The 26,118-nt window shown below is 37.4% G+C and overlaps 1 protein-coding gene across 6 annotated transcripts in view; it reads left to right on the top strand.

Moving 5' to 3' along the window:
• LOC115339628 (meiosis-specific coiled-coil domain-containing protein MEIOC-like) overlaps positions 1-25,575 on the top strand; it is a 36,600-nt gene extending 11,025 nt beyond the window's left edge. For 4 of the 6 annotated variants that reach the window (XM_030009854.2, XM_030009857.2, XM_030009856.2 and 1 more), the window contains 7 exons: positions 5,670-5,793; positions 6,037-6,203; positions 10,505-10,606; positions 11,169-12,975; positions 16,078-16,212; positions 16,328-16,508; positions 18,275-25,575. In XM_030009854.2, coding sequence (XP_029865714.1) covers positions 6,058-6,203; positions 10,505-10,606; positions 11,169-12,975; positions 16,078-16,212; positions 16,328-16,508; positions 18,275-18,531 — 2,628 coding nt within the window. In that variant the 5' untranslated portion in view covers positions 5,670-5,793; positions 6,037-6,057 and the 3' untranslated portion in view covers positions 18,532-25,575. The remainder of the gene's footprint in view (positions 1-5,669; positions 5,794-6,036; positions 6,204-10,504; positions 10,607-11,168; positions 12,976-16,077; positions 16,213-16,327; positions 16,509-18,274) is intronic. The other 2 variants (XM_030009858.2, XM_030009859.2) reach the window with 1 other exon arrangement.
• The last annotated feature ends 543 nt before the right edge of the window (positions 25,576-26,118 follow it).

Genomic DNA, 26,118 nt, shown 5'->3' with positions numbered 1-26,118 from the left:
TGTTACATGTTTATAAAAAGCATCTGTGAGCAGTGGTCTGTAGCAGTGAGTTCGTGCAGTTTTAGGATAAGTGACTGTAAAAAGGCTTTTTCCTAATTTAGCTCAAATGCTTTTTGGAAAATCAAGAACTTTGTCAGATGGGACTTCATGTCAATAAAAGTAATTTCTTGTAATTTTATGATGAAGCAAATATTTAGCTCTGATCACATTATCTTTTAGCTTATAATATATCCTTTCAGAGAATTGTTAGTCTGATATAAGCCGTAAACTGTTATTGCCTCTGAACAAGAGAGCGACGCCCTGTTGAATTTTTTTAGTCTGTGTCCTCTAATGCTATAGTTCAGCAAGGTACCCCAGATATACATAATGTCACTGCAAACGTTTCATACAATTGGCATAATGTAGTGATCCCTATGAAACTCCCTGAAACTACTTCCAGTCTGCTTGAGGGGCCTTCCCTGCTCTTAGCAGCTATTATTACCATCTCAGAATAGATGGTTACAGTCTTGAACTGTTTCCAGTACTTAGCTGGACAACACAAGAAACAAAACATTTCCAGTAATGACAAATAATATTTGAGTCTTCTGCTGTATTCACCATGCTGTTAAATCTTTGGCCAGAGGATTTTCAGAAGATTATAGATCTCTGTCTCCTAGCTCAAGCAGCGGTGGTGAGGCAGAAACCCCTCTCTGTGGAAAATTTGTCTCTATCTGCATCCAGAGGTGCAGTGGGAGCAAACTGGCACTTCTGTGTGTCTTTTGTCCTGTTTATCCTTGGCAGTGCTCAGGACCTGACTGCACAAGGTCCTGAGCAACCTGCTCTGAGTAGGGACCTTGACTCCAAAGGTCCGTTCTAACCTCAGCTGTTCCAAGATCTCTCCCATGCAGGATTCTCTGCTCCCAATACAATTTACTGTTTATCAAGTCCTTTACTAAGATCTGTAGATTTCATCTGCCTCTACATGCCTGGCAGCTGTGCTAGCTTGGCACTTGACTGGGGATTGGGAGGATAGCAGGAAGAGGAGTGAGGGACTAACAGCCTTCCTCCAGGTCTTTGCCCTCGCTGCTGGACCAGTGAAACAATCTGCGTAGTAATGGCAAATCCTTAGCGCACAGCCTGGACGAAGCAGAAGCACAAAGGAGTCAGGTAGCAAAAAGCGAGTTGGTGTTCAGTGGAGTACAGGACTCACGTCACAGATACCATAACAATATTGATGCCTAATAGCTTTGATACTATTTAGTTTCATATATTTTTATAGTTGAAATGTTAACATTGTACTGCTGAAGTTCTGCTCGTTTATTTCTCCTCAAATGAAAGAAACTTTGGAAGAGCTTCTAAATACAAAGAACTGCATGAGGCTTTTGGAAATGGTGAATGGTTTTGGTAAATTCTTCAGTTTGCTTACTCTTCAGTTGTGATGAGGTGCTTGCAGAAGTTAAAAGCCCTCTGCATACTTTTGAAGATAAGATGTGACTTAATAGTATTAGATGTCTTGGAAAAAATTGTGTTCAGTTTCGTGTGCAGGGAGAGAGTTTAGTACATGCACATTTCCATTTTACAGGAAAGAACAGCAGCTGTGTCTTTTTATGCTTTGAAAGAAAAAAAAATCCATCGAGATAATGTATCTAGGTTTTAGATGTGGTAAGTTTGTTGTTGTTTTTGAGAGGTAATTTAGTGAGAGCAGTGGCTTTCCCATGATTTGCAGGGTGGAAAGAATGAAGTAAAAGCCCTACTGAAGACTGTAGGAGTTGTCATTTGATTTTTTTTTTTTTAATTTTTTTTTTCTTTTTTGAGACAGCATTTCATTCATTGATTTTTTTTAAGGTTTGAACTCTGAGCAAAACATGTCTATGCCTCTGCAGGCAGTCCTTTCTTTGCAAAGCCAGTTATGGAGGTTATGACTCTATCTGAAATTCAGTGAAGAATTTTGAAACTAAAGCAACCTGTAGGAGACAACACACTGTTTTATCCCTTTTTCTTTTTTACTGTAACTTGTTTGTAGTTCATATGTAAAGCACAGACGAGAGTTTCTCAGTTATTTTGAAATTCTGTTTAACTAGGTAGAATGACAGACTCCAGCGTTTTGGAGGTGCTGAGTGACAAGGCTGTATCTAGGGTACATGAAGTACCTCTTCTGCTGATCTTTAGTCACATTGTCCTGCACAACTCACATTAGCAGTGATTAATGGCTCTGAAAATAAAAGATAAATCCATTGGTTACAGATCCTATTTTTAATCTATGCAAAAGTATTTTATACTCTAGCCAAGGAGCATAATTTATCTCTGTGTTGCTTCCTAGCATTGACATTTGCTTGTTAATACTGCTAAATTGTTGCTAAAATTTTGGCCTTGGTCAGCTACTGCTTTCCTAAATGATACCTGTGTGTGGTTCAGAAGTCACTTGTAGCAGATAATTTGGATACCACCCTTGTCCTCTTCTGCAGGGTAAGAGTTTACCTGTATCACAGGAGCACTGTCATGCCATTTAGTCTCTGGGCCAGGAAGTTGTTCTTGTCTCTAATGATAGAGATATTGACAGTGTGTTTGTATGGAATGTTACAGAATATGTGTCTAGCCTCTACAGGGTTATAGTACCTCTAATTCTGTTATTTATTAGGGATTTGTTTGGATGTGTAAGACAAGTTTATAGCAAGTGATATGTCCTCAGTGTAAGCTTTTTTTTATTCAAAAAATTCACTAAAGGTTTGTTCTGTCCTGCTTGTGGTAGGAGCACACGTGGCCAGGTAATATTTCTTTACTACCTTTTCAGACAAGACCCAGGAAGGGAGATCTTCTGAGTCTGTGACAGCTTTCACTAAACCAAATTCCAGCCAAGGATTTGTAGTAAGCAAGATTTTATGGTTATGCTTTTGAGAAAAGAGGGGAGAGAGAAAAATTAAATTAACTTAGCATTTTCTCTCTTAAAAGGATGGGGCTTGAGATAGTAAAATGATGAATATTGAAGTTTTGTTCTTTTAGTTTATTTAGATATAAATAACTTTTAAAAAACTCTAGCTATAAAAAACTTTTAAAGTGGCTCTAGACAGACTGAATGCATAAAACTGTATTCAGACAGTGTAAATTTCCCTTAAATCCTCTGTTTTCTATTGGCTTGTTCAGGGCTTCAGAGGTAAGCACCAGTCTCAGAGTTGGCAATGTGGTTCCTAGTGACAATGCAATTTTTATCTCAGAAGCAATAAAATGGGAGTTTAGTAGATTGGTTTAAATGTTTTTAAGTATGAGGACCCAGTCATCACTGTAGCACCATTTGTTGCTTTCATGTTGGTTTTTTTAGCCTTTTCAGGAATTTAATAAGTATGTGGTTGAGATCTTTCTGCAGTTATTCAATAAGGATTTAGCAGATGGTTTCATTTGTTGGATCCAAGGCTAGTTTGACCATCCTGATGAAAGAGTTTGGTTTTTTTTTTTTATTAGCTGGCATTTTGTACCTATTCCAGCTGTATTTGCAATGAACGATGTGACAGAAGTTAATTTTATCCTCATAGTCCTAAAAAAATTCTTCCTCTCCATCCTCAGCAGCCAGGTATCCAGAGTTCAGCATGTTAGGATCCTAGAATGAGCTAACTACACTTTTTTCTGCAGCATATTCAGAACTCTTTCTGCTGCCAGGTTGTACACAGAGGACATCTGCCAGCAGCAGCTCTGCAAATTCCTGTTCATTATCTTCCTAGCATTGCGCCCTTCTGTGTCTCTGTCTGTAATGAGGCACTTGGAAAGACGGACAAACCTGCTTAGCTGGAGGCGTTTGCTAGAAGAGTGACATGCACAACATCACGTTTTTTTAACCTGTTACTTTTGTTGCAAACCTTTATGACTAAAACATCCAAGTGAAGCTGGACATTGTCAAACAACCTCCACGTTGTCTCATGGCTTCAGAAGTGATCTTAGTTATGTGTAAATGTATTGGAATGTCCAGTCATTTAATCTTCAGTTTCTTTCCATTCTCCCAGACGTCGCTGTCCATAGATTAGTAGGCAGTGTGGTGGCAACTTAAAGTGCTCTTTGGGGGCTGAAGATGAAATATATTAGTATTTGTAAGGAAGCGATTCCTTTGGGGGTTTTTTGGTTTTCTTTTTTTTTCCCCAAAATGAAGTTTATTTTTTGATTTGGCTTACTGACCTTTTTTTTTTTGCCAGGAACACAAAAATTCAGAAATTGTTTCAGGAAGATGGGTTGTATTACTCAAAGAAACTGAAAGGCAGCATCTTCAATGAAATATGTCTTGAAATAGGAAATCCCCTCAACAGATTCTTTTAAACTGACTTAGTGGTGTTTTACTTTGTGCTTATAAGAACCTCAGTTCACTAAGAAATGCTTCTAGAATTGGGTTGGAACAGATGCTGCTAAATGTTCTCCTTAGGACAATTTTGTTAGTTACTGGCCTTCTCAGGAAGATGGAAAGCACAGGGATGGATGCTACAGTCAGCTCCAGTCTGCAGCCAATACCACAGTCTCTTGCATCTGATACATCTGTGGTTTTGGGGGGGTTGGATTTTTTTGTTGTTGTTGTTTGGGGGGGGGGGGGTTGTTGGGGTTTTTTTGGTTTGTTTGGGGGGTTTTGTGTGTTTCTTGGGTTTTGGGGGTTGGTTTGTTTGTGGGTTTTTTGAGTCTCCCAAATGTTATTTTCAGAACCACAAGTACTCCATCTTGACTGGATGTCTTTACTTTTGAGAATTAAAGGGCAGCTAGTTCAGTTCTTTATCATAAAAGTTTGGGGTGTTTTTTCCAAGAAAGCTTCGGGCTTTACTTCTAGAGTCAAAACTTGCAAAAGTTAATCAACAAGGATCAAGACTCCTTGTGGTCAAGTTGGATGTTAATCAGCAGTGTGGCCTCGCAGCAGAGGTCACCCCTATACTGGGCTGTCTTAGCAAGAGTGTAGCCAGAGGGGTGAGCACTGTTATGATCCCCTCTGTTGTGCCCTTTTAAGACCACAACTGGATACTGTGTCCAGTTTGGGGCTCCCCAGTGCAAGAAGGGTACTGGAGTGAGTCCTACAGAGGCTTCCAAAATGCTTGTGGGCTGGAGAACGGGATGTTCGAGGAGAGGCTGAGAGCACTGGGTCTGATCAGCCTGGAGAAGAGAAAGAGAAGATCTTATGGGTGCGTGCAGCTGCCTTGTGGGAGGTTATAGAGAAAGTGGTCCAGACTATCTTCAATACTTTTTTTTTTCTTTTTTAAACCAGGACAGCAGTTAGATATTAGGAAAAATTTGCCCAGAGAGGACATGGTGGGATCTCAAAACTCAGCTGGGGAAGTTTTTGAGTACCCTGATCTAACTGGGTCTGCTCTGAGCAGGGAATTAGGCTAGATGACCCCAGAGGTCCCTTCCAACTCAAGAGTAGGTTTCTGATATTCTGTTTAAACCTTTGTCAATCACAGGTTCTGTTGTGACAATTCCTCGTTGAGATACCTCATGAGGTACAGTTCCCAATGTTACTTAGATCTCCTATTATTTATTCTTTGAATAAATAATTTATCTATAATAGTCTTTTCTGGACCAGTACTTAAAGACAGATTAGTTTTCTTACCCACATTTTGCTCTGTGAAGTTTACAAATGTCCCTGCCTGCTTACCGTGGGCTCTTTATTGGAATATTTTGTGTTTTCAGGGATATAGCAGGGATAATTGCTCTTCCCTTTGTTTTCTCAGAAGGGATGCGTATGCCTGTGACATGTGCATTTCCAGTCACATAGGCTAGAAGATTCTGAGCTTGTGAACGTGACACGCAAACACCTACAATGTGAAATCTGTAGAGAATTCCTATTATTGCATAGTAAGTAATTTTTATTATTTCCTTATTTATTTTTAGAAGATGCATAAATTTGTTAGATTTGGACTATGTGAAGGCGGGGGAGGGAACAAGTTTCAAACTTTATCCTTTTGGCATAGCTATGTTTCATTTTCCTGAAGAATTATTTAGCTTAAGATATAAAAGGAAGGGTTTGCTTTGTTGCCTTTACTGCTCATTTACATAAACATCTAATGTTAAAAATGTTTCCTTCTTTTTTCAACATAGGTAAATAGCAAGAAATAAAAAATGGACACTCAATTATTTTCCCCGTTATTAGGAGCAATTACTAGTACGCCACCTCCGCTAGAATCTTCCCGTCTGTATAGTGACTGGTCAGCATGTGGAGAAGATATTAACTCAAAAACTTCTTTTCAAGACTGCACAAAGAAACGGTATGAGCACTCTTGGTATAATCTTATGGTGGTGTTCTGGAACACTGAGATTGTTATGGAGCAGAGCAAATGGGATTCTGGATCTTTTTAGGAAGAGTTTACAGGATAACTAGAAACTCAATAAATTTTCTTTGCTGTATAATAGTTATTATAGAGGCTGTGAAAAAAGGTAGGGGGTCTGTGTGTGTATAGATGTGTGTGTTTACATGTAAAAACATTTAAAAATTTGGAAAAAATACTACATTTAGGGAATGAAATGGGAAACTGCCATATGTAATTGAAAACTCCTTAAGGAACAAAACCACTCTCCTTCCGTGCCTCCCATCCCTCAGTACCGTAGCTCATAATGATCCTGGTCGATAATGTAGAGTATTTCCTGGAACATGAACAATGCAGAGTGTTGCACACAGGTACCTCTGCCGCTGAAAGCATAAATACTCATACAGCTACTCTTGAAAATATGCCAGCCTACTGTCTTATTGTGCCCTTAATATAAGGCACTCAACTTCGATTTTATGTTAAAAAAAAAAATTTTTGTAGTTTTGGATGCTGAATGAATGCAAAAGGGTCTTTGTTACTTGAATCACAAAACATTTTTATTCCCCTGGAGAAATCTGCTCTGCCCAAGTCTTGACTATTGCAGGCACTTCTGATCATCCAGTCCTAATAATGCAGTAAAATTATTAAAGGTACAGAGAAGGGCAGCAAGGCTGGATGGGGGTTTGAAAGCTTCCCTGTCAGTGGAGAGTAAATAAAACTCCTCTTCATTTTTTGATAAGAGAAAGCTCTGCAGAGAAATGATTTCTATAAAATTGTGAATGATATGAGGATTGCAAGAAACAGGGAACGATTATAGAAGCTAGGGGGTACCTGCTGAAATAATTGGTTCTCTCCTTCACATTGGTCATTTTATGGCTTGTGTACAGCAATTGAAATTTTAGTGTTAAAACTATTCCAGTCTTAGAAATGCGTAAACAATGATTTCATATTAGGCTTACCACTCTCTTCTTTCCATCTTAACACCAAGTGCTGGCAACATAATACTGCCTTTTGGGGGTGGTTGGTTGGTACAGACTGGCACAGCAGCTTTTGATGCTATTGATGACACTGTTAACATTTCTAATACTAATCTCACTGCATTTTTTTTTATCACTTGCCTAATAAGAAAGAGGAAGTTTGAGGTGGGGAGAAAGGGGAGTCCACTGGTTCAAAAGATGTTGAAAGGTAACAGTTAAGGAAGATACATGCATTGCAAAGAAGATAAATACCATTTGGTAGTGTCACAAAGATGTTTGGGGGTTTTTTTTGGTTTTTTTTTTTTTGAAATAAAAGATCATATAGCTTTAGTATTAGCTGTAGTGCTAAGTTTAAGCTCTGAGTGTCAATCCACTGATTAAAATATACAATCTCTTCTTAAAACAGCCTTTAGATTATTGCAAGATAGCAAATGCAAGGTAGCTTTTTAAAAAAAAAGAATTCTTCAAGGAATTAAACAACTAAATGGTGCTTGCTGGTTAATGATAATCCATGTCTACACCCATTCTGAGGTGGCAGATATGCAGTATTCCTTGAGGTTAAAAAAACTTCAGTGTTTTGGGTTTTTTTTTCCTTGTAATATGTTAGGGTACTTGGTGCCTAACTGTATTAGGTACAGTATGTCTGTATCATTTTAGTTCCTCTAAGCTGCTCCATGAGAGCAACTTATCCATCACTGGAGATTTCTTTGCAGTGTAACTTTGCTCACACTTTTGTCCTTTTAATTCTCAAATTTTTGACCGCTGAAATTATTCCACAATAAATTCTAGGAGCCCTAGTACCTCAAACCTATGTATAGGCCTTTCGATAGACCAATATTCTGGTGCCACGAACTTCTCTTGAGAAATGTCCATTTGAAAATCCATCCTTGTTCAGCACTAGATTGGATGAAATTATTGGCACCTTTAAAGAATTCAAGCATATTCTCAAATGCAGCACCTCCCCAAAGGAAGACAATAGTTCCGTCTAATTTCTGTCCTCAAAGGCTACGGACATGTTCCCAGCTTCAGTTCTAGAGTTAATCACAACAGCTGAAACAGCACACAGATGTGGCAAAGGTACCATTTCCATTTACCTGTTGCTCTTTCATCTGCAACCCTCTTCCTCTACCAGTACCTTGGAAGTTTTGCCGAGGAGCTGTAGGTCCTGGTTCTTCTGTTCTACTTTTTGTTCTTTCTCTGTCTGCAGGGGCAGGCTTGCTCACTGCCACAAACTTGGTGTCAGGCTGAACATTTATATTTTATTTCGTAGAATTGCAAGCAATTTGGTATGGATTTGCCTTTCCCATGTGCTGGTTATTTTCATGGATTCTTTTTATGTTACTCTGCCTTGGTAAGCAGTAGGTTGTCTTATGGCACTAGGAGGTAAAAATTTGATTCCTTGATGCTATAGAATCAAGGGATTTTACAGCAAGTGTTTTCTGGTACCAAACCAGAAAGGATAATAGCTGCCTACCTTGGACTTGAGAAAACTGAATGCCTGTTACACTGGGATTTTTGTTTTGAACTTTTGTTGTCCTGTTGTTCATGGAGGATACTTTATTGGGACACCAGAAGACAAGAACATAGTTGACTTCTTTTCCGCGTGTGTCAGTGTTTTTCATGGGAAGTATCTTCCTTTCAGGGTGGATCAGGATTTTAGGATACAAGATACTCCCTGACACATTACATTACCAAGAATTTTCATATTGCTGGTAGTGAACAGTACTGGCTTGAGACTGCATTAAGAAATAGAATTTGTCAAGGATTCAACTTCTCCTGCCTTGAGTTGTGTTGTAGTATTTCCAGTGTATGTACCAGAAGGAACAGCTGAACACTTCATCACACTTCCATCTAGTCTCTAAAATTTGTTTAGGTGATTTTAGACTCGCTGCTGGTCTGCGCTTGTTCTTTCCCAGAATTTTTTTTTTCCTTTTGTAGTCCACCCAGCTTCCTGCTGCCCTGTCTGCAGTTCTAAAATGGCCAGTAATTTTATTTTTAACTTCCATGCCACATTGCAAATTGATCTCTCCCTTGCTGAAAATCATCTAAATGCAAGATTTCATCTATGATCTCCAGTTCATTGCAGAAATTGGAAGTAAATAGGCCTCCTTAAAAAAAAAAAAAAAAAAAAAAAGAGAGAGAGAGAGAAAGAAAAAAGTTTGCCATCTGACAAAGACACAGAATAGATCTGGTTATCAAATATCAGTTACAGTTCTACATTCATAAAACATTTTCAAGAATCTTAGCACTTACATATATCCTAAACAAAAGCACATAGACCAAATTCCTTACGGAGGTAACCTAATGGTCATGAAATAAATAATGGAGGTAGTTAGAAGTCAAAATGTGGTAAGGTCTTAAAAGCTAGTAAGGCATAAGTGGCTAATTTTCACTGTAGCAAGAGATTAACAAGGTGATAGTCTTAATAGTTTATCCCACGTTTTATAGTCCTTGTTAATTGGCAAAATCAGTGTGAGTAATTATGTGGCAGCATTAGCAGATGATGTAGCTGTTTGGATAAGCTGACACCAGGGAGGACTGAGAGATCTTCAGGGACCCTGAAACGGATCAGCTGAATGGGAATAGGATGATGAGTGAAATTTATTGAAGCAAATGATGCATGTTAGAAGGAAGGAGATCTTAACAGTGTTATGCTTTAATTAACTTCTGAGTAAGAGTTAGGTGTCATTACAGACAGCTCTGTAAAAATCTCATTTTGCACCTGAAGTAAAAGATGAAAGACGGGCTTGCATAAGAGTAGTGATGGTTGAACACCTTTGGTATTTATCAGTAATATTTAATAAAGTTTTGACCAACTTCTTTCTAAAAGGGGATTAAAAAGTGGTTCAACTTAAGTATAACTTTTTTTTTTTGAGAGGAAAATAATAGTTCTTGAATAATGGAAGTAGATTAATTAGAATCCTCTAGATTTTGAGAAGATAGATCATACTTATCCTCTAAAGGAATTTGAAGAAATGTCTATAAAATAGTTATGTTTATTGAAAAGAGAGGAGAATCTTTTGCTGCTCCTGTCTCTTCACATAACAGCTTGAGAAGTCTCTGGTGAAGCAAGAAGTTAGGAAAATTATTCTACTTCATTTAGGCCACAGAATTCATGAATGCAGGAAGAGATTTCTATATATGGGTACTGAGAATATATTAAATTCAGAACACTTAGCAGAACCTGATAAAATAAATTCAAGGTTTAATGCTTTACTTTTACTTTTGCCTGTTCTGTTTAGGAGAAAAAGACTTTTATTTATCTAGGCTTTTTTGTTTTCTCAGGGCACCAATAAATCTTTCTTATTCTGGCAATGGCCCTGATATGTTTGGGCTAGTGTCAAGCATTTTAGAGGAGCCAAGCAAGCCAGAACCAGTTACGGATTGGTAAGTTTGTTCTGAAAGTTCTTTTATGTTGCGTATTGGTTTTTACATCCTTTGTCACACAGATAGGATATACATTTTGAATTATTTCATGGAGTTGAGTAACAAAGGTCCCTTGAATCCCCTTGAAATGTAGAACTGTTTTTCTTTACGTCAATTGCCAGTAAAAAAAAAAAAAGCAACAAACTGTTAGAAATGTGAATTTTTGAAAGTCTTCCTACAGCATTTCAGGGTGGGCGGGAAATATCTCATTTTAACCATTAGGGAGTTGGCTGAATATAGTCAAATCTAAAATATTTAATAAATCCAAATAAACTCTGTAGTTCTGAATATACATATTATAAACATTAGAGAACAGCATTGGTAGACACATTTCACATAGCATTTACTCAACTACAGCAGGAATATTTCCCCCACTCTTACATTTTAGAGGGGGGCTGTGTATGGTTAGCCAAGAATGTAACAGGGGAAATGTGTATGTGGGGGAATAACCATGTTACGTGAACTGTTTTAATGTAAGAAATGTTTTAAATCATTGCAGGAGGTTTGTTTAACTTTGTTACAGGAATTCTCTTTCAAGATTGTTTCCACCAATGTGGGCACCTGATCTTGGAAGCAGTGGTGAATTCTCAGGGCTCTCATCTAAGCACTCTGTTGAAAGTAAGGATTTTTCAAACCTGACAGGCACACAGAACTACTATCAGGAACACTTGCAAAAGTCTCATGATGTGGAGATGTTACACAGAGGTTTGGAAGATCTTCATCTCATAGAGTCTTGGCTTTCTCCATCCGGCCCTTGCACTCAGCCTGATAATATTCTGAAGACCAGTTATCCTGAAAATTCCTCTTTGCAAAATAATAATACAATTCACCAAGAAGGGTTTTCATTTCAAAATGTAGACTATAATCAGCATTTGTGCAGTTATGACCACATGAGGTTAAATGGAGACTATGAAAAAATTGGTTCCAATTTTAGCACTTTTTCTTCTCAGAACAGAATGAAAGAAGGCACTAGCATTCAGAAAGAGTATTGGAAAACTGAAAGAACAAGAGGCAAAGCTCTGAAAAATGATGCTCAAGAACAAACTAAGTATTCCCCTGATCTTTCCAATCAGCCTGTTGATGACTCTTGGGATAAAGTATCCCAGGACAACCACTTGTTTTCTAAAAGATATGAAAGCTTTACAGCTGCTCATAAATTGCAGTCATCTGTTCATCCATCACTATATTTTTTCAATCAACCCCCTAAAGATAATAATTTTTGTGGAGGGGCAAACAGAAAACCACAGGAAACCCATGTACAAAATGGTCATCATAGCTTTACTTTGGGGGATGCTTTTAATAATAATGAATGTAAGATCCATATTAGTCCTAAAGAATGCTCTCATAAAGTAGCTGAATATGATTTATCTGCAAAAAATGTTACGCAAAATGGGAGTTACTCATCGTACCATGGATGTACGTGGCTGGATGGGAAAACGGCAAGTCCAACAGCTGCATCAGATATCACGTATGGAAAGCAAGTGGTAACAAGTCCACAGTCATCTTCAGGGGTTTCAACCATGTCCGCTGGCTCTCCCACCCATCAGTCTATAACACAGTCCTCTTACTATTCACCGATCTTACCTGTCCTCCCTTCAAGGAAAGGTGGACGGTTACAAATATCAAACGGTGCTTCTAATAATTTGGGAGTTTCTAATTTTATCTCAGAAAATCAGAAGCAAATGAAACCCATTGGACGATCACAGCATGATTCATTGACTAATAAGGAGGGGCAATACCGTAAATTCCCCATTCATTTTTCATCTGACTGGTTAAAGCAACAGAATGCTGTAAGTGAAGACCCTGAAAAATACCACAGATTTCCAAAAAAGCAGACCCAAGAAAGTAGTAATAAAGATGATAGGAGAGGCAGAAGGAATTGGATTCCTCATTTTGGGTATACAACCTCAAACCGTCAGCAGTTCAATATGTTCCGAAAAAAGCATGAACAAAATGGTGGTAGTGTGTCAGATTTCATCAATCCTTCTTTTCTTCCTTCTTTCCCACTAATGTCTGATTTTAAGCAAAATCCCAGCTTTCCTCCATTTAATCACCATCTCTTTTCATCAGCAAATAATTTCAGTTTTCCTCCGTCACCATTTCCATTCTCAGAACTTGTTGATCTTTTTCATTATGATGACTTTAACCACTTGAATCCCTTCATCAACGACCTGTTTTGTGGGGAAATAGCTGCACCATACTTTGCTTTTCCAACACCATTTAACAAATACAGACCTCCAAGAAATCGCAGTGGACCTGCTAATGAGCTTCATATCCAACTGGAGGAGTGTTATGAGCAATGGAGAGCTTTGGAGAAAGAGAGAAAGAAGGTAACACAACTGACAATAACTTCCTATCAAAGCTGGTTATCGCATGAAACAATTTATAGAGAGTAGATACTCTAGGCTGTCACTACTTTTGAGGGGACGAGAATTCTGTTGTCACGTTGTTTGTTTTAAATACCTAGAACACCATCTACAACACCTGCTTTGAATATAATGCTTGCATTGTTTGGCATAACTGGTTTTAAATTGTGTGTGGCTTTGAGCTTCAGTTTCTAAGGCTCCTTCCCCTTACACACGGCTGCTAACACAACATTTCTCTCTATTAACCTACAATATTTGCTACAACAAATGTGATAAGTGGCACTGGCCAAAGCACTGATTATTGTTTGCTTGGATGTTTTTAATTTATATGGTCAATAAAAGATCATTAGGTAGTTGTTATTAATTCAGTAGGCCTTTGTTATGACTCTAGAGCCACCAGCCATACATGATGATAGAGCAGGTTTAAGAACCACAAGTCATTCTTAAAGTACTGGCGTTTTATGCACCTTAATGCTCTAAATGCTCATATTGCACAGTTCGGTTAGATGGATCTCTTTTCTTATCCCGTACTCTTTCACTCCAGCTAAATCTTTAACTCAAGTATTATAAACCTAGGCTCTCCTTTTCCCTGCACAGTCATTTAAGGAGAGAACTTTCGTCGTGTTATTTGGGGTTTTGTTTTTGTGATATAGAGGTGTCTTTCCCTTTTTGTTTCTTGTTTTACTAAATCTTGGTTTAGTGAAAAGAAAGAAAATCATCCTGATCACTCTGTACGCGGCTGTAGAGAAAACCTACAGTGTTTTAAGTGGATGTGACTTCTCCCAAAGGAAGTTTCAATTTATACTTTTCTCGTTACAGTCACTCCTGCCTCAGACTCTCTTGCTAAGAACTGTTGTCAGGGAGGGATCACACTACTGAGAAATGTGTTACACTTGGGAATGAAAGCTCTGCGCTTAAAAGGAGCAGGAAATGCTTTCCCAAGAGGAGTCAAATCTCTGAACTCCGTGCCAGGTCTTGGAAACTAAGTTGTCAATAATCCATAGTCCTAATTATACTCTGAGTGCCTGTCTACTTCTTCCATGTTGGAGAGGCCTCGTGGTCCTTGGATAAAGAGACTGATACCTGACCAAACTGGATGTCTGGAGAGCACCTTTTTCTTTCCAGCATCAACTGTTGAGACCTTGCTAACAACCTTCTGGGGGTGTGAATAGAACTGCCTGTCTTGTTTGCTCACTGATGCCTTCAAAAAAGACTCTGTTCTGCCCATCCAGTCTCCTACCAGGAATTCTCTACAAGTGAGAGGGTGATAATGATTCTTGTTCCAGTGTGTCTGAGACAACTGTGTTTTCAGAAACTCTTCTGCTTTCTGTTGTGGCAAAGAAGGCTGTTCCAAACTTGCTCATGCAGGATTTGGGTCAGTTAAGTCATTTGGGAAGACTGAATCATAGTTTTAATCTCATAATATATGGGGTTTTGTGTTTTCATCGTTAAAGGAGGATTGTTTATCCTCATTTTGTGTTCTTAATAATCAAAGGGATTTCATTGACTAACTTGATCTGGTCCATTCTAAGTGATCCAATTTTATCCTAGTGATCTACTCAGGCTTTCTCAGTCCTTGATTTTTGTAGTTACAGACTACACCTGCAGATAGCTTTATTTATGAGTATAAACTGTTCTCGATCCCACAAGCCAGCTGCCATAGCGTGGCTCACATTCCTACAACCAAAATAATTATTCCTCAAAAGGGGATGACTGCATCTGACTGACAGGAATGTGCCTGGACTGCGTTAATCCCTGTTTGTAGGTACAGTTTGGGAGAATGCTATAGCTCACCTGTACTTAGGTATGTAGGGAGGGACTTTCTTTTGACATTCTCACCCTTTTGATATTCTCGCTCTACATTAATTTCTCAGGAGTGTAGACAGAGCCCCTCACCCCAGCAGGACTTGCATTTAATTCTATCTAGTTTGTCTAATCAGTCAGCCCTTTCAGCTCTCAGAAACCTGTTCATAGCAGCTGCTTTGAAGTTCACGGTGACAGTGAGCTTACCTTTTTCCTTTTATAAATCTCACTTTTCCAGGGATCTTGAATTTAAAGAGTTTCTACAAATTGTCTATTAGGAATTGCCTGCAATATTAAGCGTGCATATAGGTTAGTATTGTGAATTGCTTATTAGCTGTAATTCTTGCATACCTGGTGGTGGTATATGAATTCATGACCCTTTCTCCATCCATTTTTTTCTGAATGTCTTTCAGGCTTCTGAGATGAATGCGAGTGGAGTCAATCAGTTCTTGTAATTCATGTTAGATGAGGGCAGAGACTAATAATATGGATGTGTCAGTAAAGCAAAAAGAAAAGGACTTCACATCTTTTCAGTACGAATGTGCATAGCATGAATGGGGACTTAACCTTGCCTTTGAACTGCAATGTGGTACCTAATCTTTTTCTCCCAAGTCCATTGTACGCTGCAGAAGGAACGAGATAGAGAATCATCTGCTAGTTTTGTCTTTTTTTACTCCAAGTGTGAGAAGTTCTTATCCAAAAATAGATTTGGTGATGTTTAGTCACTGCCTGAGTTGTGTAGTGGTTTGGCCGGTTCCTTTCCCAATGGTCAGTTTGGCAGTTATGTTGATGACTTTTTCAGAGCTGATACCAGTTTATGTTAAATCTGGCTTAATCGTGATGCACTTCAGATACAACTTATGCTGGTGTGATCACCTTTTTCTTTTGTTAGTAATCATAATATGTGACATTTGAGAGATGCAGTGAGAGGCATACAGTTTAAATTCCTGGGGTACTGTACAAGAATTTCTTTGTGTATGTCTGTATCCAAGATTGGTTAAAATAAAGTTGTACAACTTTGGTTCTAAAAGCTGGCACTCAGCATTGTACTCTGAGCTGAATTAGAGAAGTATTTTCATTCTTACAGCAGCTGGTTGTACATCCAGATGGATATTTGGGAACATTTTTCTGTAAATGCAGTCAGAAGGAAAGATAGGAAGCACACTTCTAATGTATTTGAAAATTCTAAACGACTCTGAAAATATGGATTGTAATATTGTACTAGTTTCAAACATTTACAATGGCTATTTATTTCCCCTCCAGACCGAGGCTGACCTTGCAAGAAACTTTCCAGGAAAGCGCATATCTAGCTCAAATAACACTCCTGTGTCCCGACTTCCTGCTAACCCATCACGAGTTGATCGTTTGATTGTTGACCAGTTACGAGAACAAGCCAGGGTAAGCCTTCTTCAGTTATAATTCCTGCATTTCTTTTTGGTTTTATTTTTGTTTGTTTGTTTAATGGAGACTTATAAATACTTAGTAATTTTGGTGTTTTCAATGTATCTGGCAGGTGCTCACATTAATAGGAAAAATGGAAAGGCTTCGTGGTACCCCTGTACACGGTAACATATCCACTACATTGGAACACCATATGGAAGCCATTCACGTAACACAGGCAAGGCGTAAGGATGAGATTATTAATGCTGCTAATCCACAGAGACAAGGAGCACCACGTTATAATAATGAGAAAGGTAACTGTTTTCCATTTCTGTAGTTTTAAAAGCTTTTGCAAAGATTTAACCGTGAAAATAGGCCATTTGAAATATGCAGCAATTATTGTAACTTCAGCAAAAAAGTTTGTAAACCTGTCACTTTTTAAAAGACTTTAAATTGCTTTAAGAGATTTTTTCTTTTCTGTTTTTCTGTTACTAGTTTAAACACTTTGAAACATTTTCCTCTTGACTGAAAGAGAACTGTAAAAACTGTTCAGTGATATTATATAACCTTAAGCAGTTGTTCTAAAAGTAAAAACATACTTGTTTTTAAACAAGTTGAGTTTCTTTTTTTTAGTGGTATTGGTAGTCTTTCTTTTCTCTTCAGCTTATAAAGTAAAAAAAAGTGTTGGTGCTGTGCTAATCCATTGTGTCTGTCTACCTTATCTAAATCACAAAAACGCCAGAAATTACATTTCACAATTCCCAACTTCTGTTGAAGTAAAGCCAAAATAATTTGTAGCAGCAGTATGTACTTCTGTAGAAGTAATGCAAAACAAGGACAAATTGATTCCCTTCTAACAGCATAGTGTAAGTGATAACTTGCTGTTCAGTATAATGATCGTACAGCTGATAGATACAGGAATTTGGGGTTTGGTGGTAAAGATCATATTATTTTTCTTTAGAAAATACCTGTGTCTTGGAAAGTGATTTCCAAAGAGGAATGCACTTCCCCTGCCTCACCCCCATCCTCTTTTGGATCCTTACTCAGCACTGTCATATATTGTATTATTTCTTGTTGCTGCAGTGAAGCTGACAGTGTGGTACCTTTGCCTTCCAGCAGTGTGTGTGGGATAGTTATTCCTTGTAAGAAGGGAAAGATAAATTGTAAAGAGAGTCAAAATGTTTTGGTTTCACAAGTTAGGTGTCAAGCATGATGTCACATCCGTAAAAGTAATAGTCCTATATGCAAACCAACTTCTAAAATTACTTCTAAAATTGTGTAATGTGACATTAGCCCCAAGCATAAGCCAGGAAGCAGGTAGTCATCATCTTACAAGAAAAAAAAAAATAATACTACAAACCATGTTTTTGATAATGCTTTATCGTAAAGGTATATGGAAGCATTATTTGAACCATCCTGTACCATACTTATAGTTAGAAAAATTGTAATTAGTCTTCTATGGTTAATGGTAACATCTGCAGTGTTAATGTTTCTGAAGAGGAGCTGTGCTGCTCTTGGGTTCTAAGCACAATCTAATCCACATCTAGAAAAGCCTTTAGTCCGTTTTTTGCTGTGAAATACGTGTTTCTTTGAGTTCTGCTCTTGGTGATCATATATCCAAGGGTCAGCAGTGAGCCTTTTCTCACTGTGAGGCTGGGTGGGTATCGGTGCCACTGAAAGGAAGGCAAAGGAGGAAAAAAGGATTGCACCAAGCTCACCTGGCTGGAATTGAGTAGGTAGTTTTACTAATCATACTTGTTGAGTATCATTGTAGATAGTCCCCTCTGATAACATTAATTAAATGGGCTTAATGGTTGTATCATAGGCCTGATGGTTATGCCACTGAATTTTGGACACAGTTATGGTTGCTATTAGTGTGAGATGTTATAGCTATCATTTGCAAGAGAAGAATGCTAACTGATGGAATTAACCAGTGCAGTACCAGGGTACAATGTTAGCTGTTTCTTGAGCACACGTTGCATACCCGTGATGGGTTGAACAAATTTACGGAATGTTTTAATATATTAATATTACCAGGCTTGTATACTGGTTTAACCTGTAACGTGTTCTTCTGTTGTAGATGTTCTGGCTCTGGCAGCTGCCATTAGAGAATTGGCTGCTTCCACACGCAAGGCTCGTACCGCTTTATGGTGTGCGTTACAGATGACTTTGCCAAAAAACGCTTCAAGCGGTCCAGTAAAACAAGAAGTTGTTGAAAGGGCGTTGCAAGAGCTTTGTCCTCCAAACAGAAGCACACAAGAAAAAAGCAGCATGGAGCATGAAAACAAAGGAAGCAAAAAAGAAAAACTTGAGGAACCCATGAGGATTCTGGAATAATAGCAAATAATAATAATAACAAGAACAACAAAAGGGAGGCAGAAGGCTGAGGATGGGGAGGGAAGGGCAAAGTGTCCTGGAGAGTACCATGGGAGGTGTTTTTGATAGGTTATAAAAAAGCAAAAGGGTTAACATAACTGATCAGTGCTGCAATTCTATTACTGTGATTCTGGTGTTGAGAGACACATCTTGTAATAGTGTTAATGCAATTTTAATATTGCTAGTATTGCAATGTCTGCTACATAAGAATTTTATTATTAAGAGGAACTAAACAGTAGCTGAGCATTTCCTTGTGTGCTTATCCAAAGCTATGTATCAGCTGTGAGTCAAGCCATGACCTGAGAAACCAGAGTGTGGTAGAACTTAATTCTCCTTTCTTTGTTAATGATGCAATTTAGCATACTTATGAAATACCTTTCAAATGGATTTTTTTTTAAATTGTTAAGGGTTTTTTTGCACCATTATATAGTTCTTTTAAGTGCCAAAGTGATCACTAAGTAGTTTGCATCCCATCACTCTGTACAGAGCGATCCACACTCCTGTATTGTTTTTGTGACAAGGAGTCAGGTTGTTCAGGTTATTGCTAACAGTTTGACAAGAATTGGTTAATGTTGGTTGTGTGAGATGCTTCAGCAATTGTGCTGCCAATTCAGTTTCTAGCTAAACCAAGGTAAACCAAGCTTTTCTATAGCATAGTTGATTTAAAATTTTCCATTTAAAAAAAAAAAAAAAAAGGATTTTGTAGATTTGCAGTAAGTACTGCATTGAAGTACACATTAGCAGGTGATATAAAGTTGTCACTCAGGATTAGAAATTAGATTTATTGATTCCTCAGTGGGTTAAAAAACAGTAACTATATAACATAGTATGCACTTAATTAAAAAATTATTGTTTGTTATTAATGTAAGTTCATGGTACTATAATTTTCAGAAACATTCCATATTTATTTTAATGTGTTTATTGAATGTTTATTTAAAATTCTATTTTAGTAATACAAAGTTGGATATTTTGCCAAATCTTCCGAATAAGCAGATTTAACGATTTACTCAGGAAATATGTATATTATTATATAAATATACACATGGTATATAGGGATTTTTTGGGGGGAAGGGATGTTTGCAAAATATTTACACAAAGCTAACTATATACTAGGTTACCAAAGCTGTTTAACTGATTAATTTTTTGCATGGAAGATTTAATATATTTAATTGCTGTTAATTAGTCTCCATTCTGTGGCCTAGACAATCAGAAGTGTTATGTATCGGTGTGAATGTTCAGGGTGAGAATTAGAAAAGAATGAGTAATTCAAGTTTTGTTCTTAGGGCACTTATAAATATTTTAATGCTTTAACAGCTGTCTTACTGTTACACAATCTCTTAACATGTACTAATAACAAACTAAGATTCTTAGGTATCAGTATATAACGAATGGCTTTGGCGAGCAGTTCTTATTTTAAAAGTGAATTAAGTTGGGGATATAAGCAAAGTTTGAAAGACAAAAATGAAGATTTTTATGTTCCATGGTGTTTGATGTTGAATTTGACATTTTGTGGATAAATATATAATTGTTTCCATATATATATGTACTTGCAAAATGTTCCAAATGCAGTTCTGTAGTTTTGGATCTGTGGATGTTTCTAGAGCAGATGTAGTCTCAATAGTACCATCGTTAACTGTAATGAGGCAGTAGCTACATAACTTTGTTGAAAAAAGTTGCACAAGCCTCATTGTAATCCACTGAATAAAGTTTAAAAACAAGAGTCGATAGAAATCAGAATCTTAGTATAGCAAGATTATGGTTTTTTTTCCCTAAAGAAAGTGAATTCAACTTAAAAGAATATTTTCAGCCTTAGCCTAAAAAACAGGTAGTGGAGAGAGTTACTATAGTGTGAGTGTTTTCTCTGTGTGCATGTGCAATTTATTTGCACAAACTAATTTAAGAAGGTTAAATTTGTGTTTGTGAAACTAATTAACTATACTCCATGGTTTTAAAAGTGGAGTTTACAGTATTTCAGTTAATGAATAGTTTTGGGTTTTAGTTACGATTACTGTGTTGACAAGAAATCAGAATTTGAAAGTCTTGATCAGCTTTTCTGTTTACAGAACAATTGTAGTCCTGCAGGATTGTTTTGTAGTGGTGAATGTATAGGGCATAGTAGGTCCTTATTGTATTGCTCGTGTGTTAATTATTATTGTGAAGGAATGTGGTCTTAATTGGTTCATAATATAGTTAATGTGCCTTTAACAGTCTCATTTTTCAAAAATGGTAAATAGCTGTATGCTCACTTCTGTTTTCATTGGCAGTTTAAAAATGCATTTAAAAAGGGTTACAGTGTGGCTGCACTTGACTATAGCTAACAATTAGCATACGCTGTTAATGTTGTTCTTGCATACTGTTAGACTGTCCAGTTATGGGCTCTTTAACAAGCGTAAAGTACCGTAGCTGTGGAGAGTCGCCACAGGTCAAATGTGTTAGTATCAGATTTTCCTTGTCATGCCCTACAAATGCGACCAGCACGCGCTCATATTTCATTTTTCTTTGCTCTGTTTTCTTCATAAAAACTCGGGGTCTTCATACCAAAATGATTTTTGTGCCCATTTCTTTAAGTGATTGGATTATGGACAGCATTAGACCTCTAAAGACAAAAGTCCTTTTAGAATGCTTCAGTTCTGTTGCTTTGTTACACGCCCTTTTATATTTCAGGGGAAAAAACACTGTATTTTGTAAAATAACCACCTGGAGTTGCAGCAGCTCTGTTAGAGTCATAAAATTCTTTTAGCTGCCTGGTGTTTAATTTGGCAACAATGTACAAATTCTCTAAGTATAGCACTGAATTTTTGGTATGAGTTAAGTATAAGTATGATGCTTCTGGTTTTAGGGACTAATTGTATTTGGATTTTACTGACTTCAGTGGAAGCAGAGTTAAGGTATTAGGTCACACTTCAGCCAGAGAGATGTTTTTGTATTGGAGTTGGGTTTGATTTTTGAAAATTCCCCACCCCGATTTGTGGAGCAAGCAGGTAAAATTTAGTTTATTCCCTCCTTCTCCCCCCCTCCACCCCCCAGCTTTGTTGAGATTTAATTGTTCTCTTTTTTCTGCTTTGATTTATGCAGTTTACATTTTTGAATGAGGTGAAGAAGATAGAGTTGTAGCTAGTCATGGTAGCAGTGATACTAGATTGCTCCAGTTTAAGAAAACAGGATACCTAAGAGTCCTTTCTCAAGTCAAGATTATTATTAGGGTGTATGTTTTGATAGTTGGTAATGAATCTTTAATGCTTTAAAATCCCAAATTGATAGTCTAGTACAACACAGATTTAAGAATTGCAATTACTTCTGTATTCTGTATAAATAACTGGAGGCTTCTGGTGAGTCCACCTTCTTGATTCCCAGAAGAGAGGCCAGCAACAGAGTAAACTTTTTTTTTCTGGTTGTAGGTTTGCTATCTCTGCTTTTCTTCTGCCTCCACAGGGTCCCTCTGGCAATTAAGTTAGTCTGATGGTATCTATATAAACTAAAACTAAGAAATGGGTATTAGTTTGTCATTATTTTTATTAGAAGAGCATACGGGGAGGTTGTCTGGGTTTGTGGTGCTTGTCTTGCTGTGGCCTATTCAGGACTGTGTGTAAGACAAACTACTAGTTCCCAAACTACTGCTGCTATTGGTTGTTTCTTACTTCCAGACTTCTTCTTTGCTGTTGGTATTTACCACCACTACTAATCTTTTTTGTCTGTACCTGGATATGTATAATTTGGAAATGATTTGCCTTACAGCTTGGAAACTGACACTCTAGTCTTCTTAATAAGTCTCTTCTTACTATTCCTGGTACCTTTTCTTTTTGGTGAAGTAAACGAATAGTAGAAGATGGAGATTATGCGAGTGGGAGGCTTTGTTGAGGTACTTGCTGGCCATTTAGCCTTTACTGCCTTTTCGGAGAAGTGTGGAGATACTCCAAAATTTTGTGGAAAGCTTCCTAGCTTTAGGCCTATGCACTTTTCCAGAAGTGGCCATGAGCACAGCTTCCTGGGATTATGTTTGGTCTGCTGCCCAGGCCTTTTCCCATTCTGTTTGGGGAAATACGGAAGGAAAGGGGAGCTACGAGAAGGAAGGAAACACTGAGCCACAGGAAACCCTACTTCCAGTGGACAGGATCACTCCTCTGTGGCTCCTGAGGTCGGAGGGGAGTGAGCCTGAGGGGCCAGGAGCCTGTCTTTGCCTAAAGCGTGTTTCCCTTTTCCCCATCTGCTCCTCACACACGCTGTCAGCTTTCAATGCTGAGACTTGTGGCAGAATTGGCTTGTTCTTGGCCCGCTCTGGTAGCCATCCTTCTACCCTTGTATGTTTTAATTGTATGGAATCAAGCTGTGTACCAGCTTGAGGGGCTAGAAAAGGGCTTGGGAACAGCTGGTTCAAACCAACAGGGTATGGTCCTCCCTCTTGGATCTCGCCTCTCCGCTGCTGTCTGTAAGGGAAGAGAATGAAGTAGGGTTTAAGCTCAGCTTTTCTAGACTTAGAAAATGACAAATGGCAAGGAGTACTTAGCATAAAACCTTCATTGAACTGTTTGGGGTTTTTAAATCTGTTCTTCCTCAAGTGACAGCATTCACCTTTGCTCAGTATGATTTTCTCAGATACACAATTTCTATTAGGTCATAGCTCTAATTCTGTAAGTTGGATTTTTTTGTTTAAATGCTGTAAAGATTATGCAACAAACAGACCTTAAGCCTATATGTATTTTTTTTTTTAAAGTTACATTGTTACCTGCTCTGAAAGCTGTTGTGGGGTTTTTGGGGGTTGTTTTTTTATGTTTTTTTTTTTTCTTCCATTCTCTGTTTGGGAGCTGTGTGGTCAAAATGCTGCATGTTGGAGAAACCCAAAGCAGTAGGGTTGGGGATTTTTTGTTCTTTGTGTCTTTGTTACTTTGTCAGTGTACATGATCATAATTGTAAAACTAAATTTTAAGTTCTGCTTCGTGGCCACAGTCTTCTATAGTTTGTTTGGTTTTTTTTCTAATGGAGTCATTGAAGTGGAAAAAATTGAGTTCCTGATTATTTAACTCTTTGCTGTTGTAGATTATATTGAACAAGAACAGGGAATAGTGCACATCAGTGAATATGAGAGCAGTTGACTTTGGAATATATATTTTTATTATTATTTTGAAATAGGTGCATTTGCATTTAGGCTACTGAAGAGATGGGTGTGGTTCTGCTTCCATTGAAGCCAGCAGCTTTAACAGATTTTTGTCTTTTTCTGGCTTTGTTGCTTTACTGGCATGATATCTCGAGTTAGGTAGGCTCTTTGTAAGTACAAGCTTAGTAGTTCACCTTGAACATTTGTTATCAAGAAACTCCAGAAGGATGTGTTCCCAACCTTTTTTTATAAGGTTTCTCACTACACTGACAACTTGGAATTAGCAGGATAATTTTGCTTTCTTTTAAGCAAAAGCTGAGGAATGTACCTACTGCAGAAACTTTGGCTGAATTGAATTTGTAGGTTTCTGAGAATTTTGCACCTTGTTTTATCCTGATCTGCTTCGATGGAAATATAGCCTTAACCATACTAAGACCTTGATTTATTTCCTGTGCAGTTTATCCATCTCAGTCACCAGCACTTTTTTGTTTTGTAGAACATTATAGAAAAATCAGGCATCTCTTATTTTTTGGTAGATACTGCTTTCTAATTTGTTTTTTTTAAAAAATAACAACTTTGCCTATCAATTTTATCAGTTATATAGAATGGAAGTTCCTTATTTTTTTCATTAGCAATACTGTAATCAAAGGTGCAAAAAAAAAAAAAAAGCATTTAATGTATGTAGTCTGTGCTGTTAGAGACTGTAAATGTATCAGGTTAGGAGCAACTTAAAAATATTGAGGAACTGGAGCTATAAAACCTCTTTGCTTGTTTGCCAAATGAGCTTTAAAAAGGAAAATATTTACATATAGTGTATAAAAAAGCTTGTTAGAGAGAAAGAGTAAATCACAGTCAACTGAAAATCATTGCCAGACAAAGATTGCTTTACATTTTTTTACTGTATAAAATACAACCAATTTAAAACTTGTTTATGCACAGTAATAACTTAATGAGCATAGTTTTTTCACAGAATTAGGCTATTTCCAATATATATGGGAAAAATAAGTTTCCTTTTATTTTTTATGACAGATATACAAAGATTAATAGTGTCTATATTTTAATATGCTATCTGGTGTCTGAAGTATATCTTTTACATGTTTGTTGGTTAAACTCATTTACTTAAAGTAGCAAATTTTACACTGCTAGTGAAACATTACTGAAGGAAGATTTTGTGAGTTGATCCATTCAGTAAGCCCAACAGAAATATGTGAAAGTATAATTTAGCTTAAAAAAAAAAGTCAATTGTTGATTATACAAGATTTTAATCATTAATCAGTTTAGGCTTATTTAAATATTTCTGTAAAACAACTGTGGATGTTTGAATGAACGCTGCAAAAATCTTACTTCTACCTCTTGTGTAACATTCTTAAAATTATACTTTGCAGATCTCTTTGGGATGTACTTTGATATTACAGGGCGTTGGCACACCTTAACTTGTGAACTTCATCTGCTTTTCCTTTTTTTCTGTTAGTCATTTTTTTGTGGAACACCAGGATGCCTTCTGGCTGGGGCTAGGTTACGTTCACTTGTGTAAAGTAGCTTCAGGCAAACTGTGCACACTAACACGTGGTTTCTATTAAGCAAAAGGTACATCGGTCAAAAGAGATTATAAGGTTTGTGTTACATGTATGAACGTCTCAGAAAGATGAGAATTCTGTAATAAATCATGGCCAGTGTAATTTTCTAGTATTTTTATGTATGTGATTGATTCCTTTTATTTAAATAATCAACTGTGTTGTATGTATGTCCCTAATAAATAGTTACAGCTTCTTGATTTGTTCAGTTCAACTCACACTACTTATCAGCTGCTGTTCTCCATGTGAGATTAATTTGGTTTTGGTAATTCTGCCTTGAAAAGATATTATGTGTTCTGCTTTAACACAGTTACAAAAATTAAAATTCTTCATGTTTTATGAGACTGGCTTTATTACTTCAGCAAATTCTGTGGGAGAAAAAACAGGCAGTTTGGGTTGGCATTTGTTGTGCTTGGGTCTGAGGAATATCTTTTGATCTGAATGCAAAGTCACACAGTGAGACAACTTCTGAAAATGTAGACTTGCATCAGATAGTTGAAAATAAAGGACAATCTTTAGTAACTACTTCACATAGCATTGCTGAGGGGCAGGGGGGAGTCTTGCTGAATCTGACATGCTTCTCAAGCCAAATTACCAAGTGTCGCAGTTCTGGTTTTAGTGGGCATGGTTGATGGTTGGACTCGATGATCTTGAAGGTCTTTTCCAACCTATATGATTCTCTGATTCTGTGGCTTTGTTGACATAGATATTGGAAGCTATAAGCAGGAACAGAACTCCTTTATGCTGAATGTCCTAAAAGACACTGGATGACAACGTGCTTTGCAAATCACTGACGTACAGATCTTGATTCCTCTCTCCCTTCCTCAGTGAGGTGAATTTAGGCAAATCTCAGGTGTATGGAAAGTCTGTATATTCTGGAAT

The sequence above is a fragment of the Aquila chrysaetos genome, chromosome 3 (genome assembly GCF_900496995.4).
Source record: "Aquila chrysaetos chrysaetos chromosome 3, bAquChr1.4, whole genome shotgun sequence".
NCBI lineage: Eukaryota > Metazoa > Chordata > Aves > Accipitriformes > Accipitridae > Aquila > Aquila chrysaetos.
Note: the sequence above shows the minus strand (reverse complement) of the source record. Positions and strands in the feature narration are given on the sequence as shown.